The 1043-nt window shown below is 34.3% G+C and overlaps 1 protein-coding gene across 1 annotated transcript; it reads left to right on the plus strand.

The window, feature by feature from the left end:
- The first annotated feature begins 205 nt into the window (after positions 1-205).
- Positions 206-637, plus strand: LOC145113647 (uncharacterized). The gene has a single exon (XM_079049714.1). The coding sequence runs from the start codon at positions 206-208 to the stop codon at positions 635-637; it is 432 nt and encodes a 143-aa protein (XP_078905840.1).
- The last annotated feature ends 406 nt before the right edge of the window (positions 638-1043 follow it).

Here is a 1043-nt window from a genome sequence, read left to right on the forward strand (position 1 = left end):
TCACTCTCTAAAATTGAAATTGTATCAAAGCATTAGATCCATTTTTGTGAGATCATGGATTTAATTCCAGGCAGTAATCAGTCTTCTTTGATCAATTCTACACGTAATTATACACCAAATTCCACACCTAACTCTAAAAAAAATAATCCAAACATGTTTCTGGTATATTAGCATCTTATCGCATCTTACTGGAAGCGAAAATTACATGCAATGGAAGTATTCGATTCAAATTGCTTTAGGAGCAAAGAAGAAAGTTGGATTTATTGATGGAACCTTGAAGAAACCAAAGGTTGAATGTAGCGATCTTGATGACTGGACCAACAATGATTGCATGGTTCGATCATGGCTACTAAATGCGATTTCGAAAGAAACCATTGGAGCTTTTATTTTTGATACCACTGTTCGTGAACTTTGGAACGAGCTTGAAGAACACTTCTCCGAAAGCAATGGACCTCTCATCTATCAGCTTCAAAGACAAATCGCCTCAATTAACCAATGTGATTCCTCTGTTTCTAAATACAATACCAAACTTAAACAATTATGGGATCAGTTGAGTTGTCTTGTGCAATTGCCTATGTGCAATTGTGGATCTACAAAAGCCATGTCAGACTTTGCTGCTTCTACTCGACTCATGTAGTTCCTTATGGGATTAAATGATACTTTTGCAAATCTGAGAAACCAAATTTTGGTTCTCGGTCCTTTACCTTATGTGCACAAGGCTTACTCCATGGCCTTGAGAGTTGAAAAACAAAAAAAAGTCCAGATTAATTTCTATTTCGACAGAATCTGCTATGTTTGTTAAATCTTCTGCACAAAATACCGATGATAAAAGACAATTCTATTATAAACCTAAAGTTGATTCCAAGAAAAGAACAATAATGATAGATACTGTAATTTTGCAAAGTAAATGGACACACGAGAGATACATATTTCAAACTAAATGGCTATCTGGATTAGTATAAGGATTTGAAAGATAAGAAAAAAGGAAACATCAATGTTGTTCATATGGCAAATACCAATCAACATGATAATAATCCTCTATT

The sequence above is a fragment of the Lactuca virosa genome, chromosome 5 (genome assembly GCF_052849685.1).
Source record: "Lactuca virosa cultivar CGN04683 chromosome 5, Lactuca_virosa_CGN04683_v6, whole genome shotgun sequence".
NCBI classification, from domain to species: Eukaryota; Viridiplantae; Streptophyta; class Magnoliopsida; order Asterales; family Asteraceae; genus Lactuca; species Lactuca virosa.